This window comes from Leiobunum rupestre, chromosome 6 (genome assembly GCF_980474605.1).
Source record: "Leiobunum rupestre chromosome 6, qqLeiRupe1.1.hap1, whole genome shotgun sequence".
Lineage (NCBI taxonomy): Eukaryota > Metazoa > Arthropoda > Arachnida > Opiliones > Sclerosomatidae > Leiobunum > Leiobunum rupestre.
In genome coordinates this window covers 50,280,388-50,283,434 of record NC_143389.1, presented here as the reverse complement: position 1 = coordinate 50,283,434, position 3,047 = coordinate 50,280,388, and the positions used below count along the sequence as shown (strand labels likewise).

The 3,047-nt window shown below is 35.4% G+C and overlaps 1 protein-coding gene across 3 annotated transcripts; it reads right to left on the bottom strand.

Annotated features, from left to right (window-relative positions):
* On the bottom strand, positions 1-2,822 carry LOC149941362 (uncharacterized). Of its 3 annotated transcripts, none has more exons than XM_090178827.1 (8): positions 2,682-2,822; positions 2,327-2,452; positions 1,849-2,252; positions 1,455-1,781; positions 1,254-1,385; positions 990-1,186; positions 688-751; positions 1-615 (listed from the first exon to the last, which is right to left on the bottom strand). In XM_090178827.1, the coding sequence occupies exons 2-8, from the start codon at positions 2,376-2,378 to the stop codon at positions 268-270; spliced, it is 1,524 nt and encodes a 507-aa protein (XP_090034953.1). In that variant the 5' UTR covers positions 2,379-2,452; positions 2,682-2,822; the 3' UTR covers positions 1-267. The 3 variants fall into 3 exon arrangements, with proteins under 3 accessions (XP_090034953.1, XP_090034954.1, XP_090034955.1); XM_090178828.1 differs by having other exon boundaries at positions 2,761-2,779; XM_090178829.1 differs by lacking the exon at positions 2,682-2,822 and adding an exon at positions 2,555-2,652.
* Between the last annotated feature and the right edge of the window lie 225 nt (positions 2,823-3,047).

Below are 3,047 nucleotides of genomic sequence, written 5' to 3'. Positions count from 1 at the left end.
GTCATTTATCCATTACACGTTCTTTAAAAAGCGAAAAATTATAAAGTTGACTTTTAGATAAAATATTGTACAAAGAAAATATTTATACTGTACACTTGACTAAACTGGTACACCTGACTCTTACATACATTAAATACAAGACTCCCTTTTTAAAATTAAAAAAATAATCGTAGGCAAAATATACAAGGATTATATACTTGCGCGTTTAAAAGTAAAAACCCTATTGGTTACCTTTAAAATAATCTTAAAGCTACGGTACATATTAAACTAAGAGTTACTGGGACTCAAGTAGTCCGTGATTCCCGGATGAAACTTCTCACCAGCCCCTAATATCACACGTAGATCCGCCTCTCGACACGATGCTTTGGAACTTCCTGATCCGAGGGAGTTTGGAATGCCCAGAAGCCATTGTTGAACCGTCGAGCGGTCTAGTCTCTTATCATTGCTATTACGACTTAATTTATGCTTTCCTTTATTACTATCGTAACATTGAGTAATCGCTTTGGAAGCCAAGGCCCCCTTCAGCCTCAAATGCCTGGCAAATAGCGAAGTGCCTTGGAGGTTGCTTATATCCGTACTAGTTCCAGTCATTGAACTTTCTACTTCGGGAATCCACTAAAATACGTTTTTTACTCGTAAATAAATAATATTTCTATAAAAAAAAAGGAATTTAAAATGAAATCTTACCAAATCAAGAAATTCTGTAACAAGTCTTCCAGTATCAGAGCTCAGAACAGTTCTGAGCTGACTTCTGCAATTTTTAAAAATATTTTCTTCTTAGGACTTTAATTGCGTTGGAGGATGGATTTTTTGCAGGAATAATATGCCAATCATTCATCAAATAAAACAACTACTACATGCCACTGGAAAAAGTGGAAACTATTCCACGACTGCAAATTAATACCACACGCATAGTAAAGGAAATAGTGAAATAAATCACTGCAAGCTTGTGAGAAAAACTAATAACGCAAATTAACAAGAATATTTACCTTTCGTTGCAAGGAGTTAGTACAGTGTTAGGCTGATCAGGATCCGAGCCCTTAACTTCAACTTCGTGAATATGACTACCTTTCACAATTGGTCTTGATAACTGTCTAATTTTACGTCGAGCTACATCAACCACCGACGGCGCATTTGGGCTTTTCAAAAGCTCTTCAATCGATATATCTCCATACTTATCAGACCACTGAAATTTATGGCAATGTACGTTAGAAAAAGAAAGAGGGATTAAATTTATAAAAGGTAATTATTACTTTCATTTTGGTTTGCAAGAACAGCCCTGGGCAAAAGCTGAACATTCCTTTATCTTCCTTAACGGGAATTGCTGATAAATCAGTGCATATTTTCTCTTCCTGGATAAGAAACTGTTCTAACAAATGCGGGACCTTCAAAATAAGGAAAAAGAATTTTAAAGTTCTAAAAGTTTATAGGAAAAATATTTATATTTAACTCACTTTAACAGAAAGGCTGGTACAAATAAAACCATTTTTGTCATCACAGATTAAAGATGATATTGGGGAATCAGGTTTCTCCAAAAGAACCAAGGAACAGCCCATTTGCAAGTGGGAAACTAAACACTTGGCCAAAAACATTGTTTCTTTTTCCTCCTCTAACTGTCCCATTCTTATCCTCGATCTCACAGAGTGCACGCTATCGGGACTCGCATCAGGGCTTGGCACTGGTGGTAATGACAAGGAAGTTTTCTCGTAGCTAAGACGACTTAATATTGCATTTAGTTTTTCCATCTCTTTACTAAGCACAACTGAATCCTCAAGTTTAGACTGAAAATTTAAAAAAAAAGTTGACAGCAATTTATATCGTTTAAAAACTCAAAATTCAAAGACCCACTTTAGAATATGATAAGGCTTTGACGGTAGAAGCTAAAGCCACTTCCACTATGCTCGAGAGTGACCATACTAAAGGAAGGTCTGTTGTGGAATAGACTAAGAGAAGAGCTAAGGGGCAGTCACTACGAAGATCCTTCAGAACTCTCGCGTGGGCGACTCTGTTTTGTTTAGCCTGAACGAGAATTTTGCATCTGGGATTGGAAAAGCTATCTTCTGCCGGCAGTGCATCTGGATGCAGAATTCTGGCTACCAAGTGTTCCAGATCTTTATGAGACTCTGATGAATTTGATTCGTTGTTTGGGGTCCATCTGTGAACTACCTGAGGGCCCATAGTGTGAGACCACGAACACAATATAGACCATCTTATAACGTGCCTAAGACTGCTTGATTTCAAAATAGCTGGTGCTGAAATATCACAGTGAGTTTTACCTACAGTGTAATTAATTTACACTGCGGGGTCACAAAAAGAAAATACTTACAGCTTAAAGAGCTTTTAATTTCAGATGTTACCGTTTTCTCTTCATTTGTCATTTTGCATTGGTAATTAGGAGCATTTAGGAATAATCATGTAGGGAACTTACAGTCTTCGCTTGTTTGGCACTAATCTACAAAAGAAACAGGAAAGGCGTAATTTTTACATTAAAAAGAAATTAATAGGATAAGCTAGTCAAAAATGAAAACCAATGCAAAATTATGTAACAAGAAACATTGCAGAATAGTTGCAGCAACAGGAAAATATATGGCCAAGGCTTAATCAAATTTAACTAATTTCAGCTCCCTTATTGTATTTCAATAAAAAGACGATAACCAAATTTAAAATTTAACAAATCCTACCAATCAAATTAAAAGATTATGAATTAAACTTTGGTAATAACAGACATAGTTCATCATAAATTGAAGATAAAAAATGTACGATTCATCATGGCGTATGGTAAAGAGTCGCAGCTCCGAGGTTGTAGAATTATTCTTGAAAAGTAGCAGACGGTGTTTTAGGCGTATCAGAACAGAAAATCAATAGAAAAATGACCCCCGTTGACCCCGTCCTGGGGAAAACTGGTCTCAAAAGACTAAAAAGCCCGCCAATTTTAAACGTTTAAATTCGTTTTGTATTTAAATAAAAATTGTAATAAAATATAAATAAAGTAATAAATTATAATAATAATATAAACAAATGATCACATAAGCAATATGATCAACTGT

Excerpts from the sequence above, each read along its gene's own strand:
- LOC149941362 (XM_090178827.1), bottom strand. The coding sequence starts at position 2,378 with ATGACAAATGAAGAGAAAACGGTAACATCTGAAATTAAAAGCTCTTTA. Across the intron at positions 1,386-1,454 it reads GTACCAGCCTTTCTGTTAAA|GTCCCGCATTTGTTAGAACA; the intron begins GTGAGTTAAATA and ends CTTATTTTGAAG. Across the intron at positions 752-989 it reads CTAACTCCTTGCAACGAAAG|AAGTCAGCTCAGAACTGTTC; the intron begins GTAAATATTCTT and ends TAAAAATTGCAG.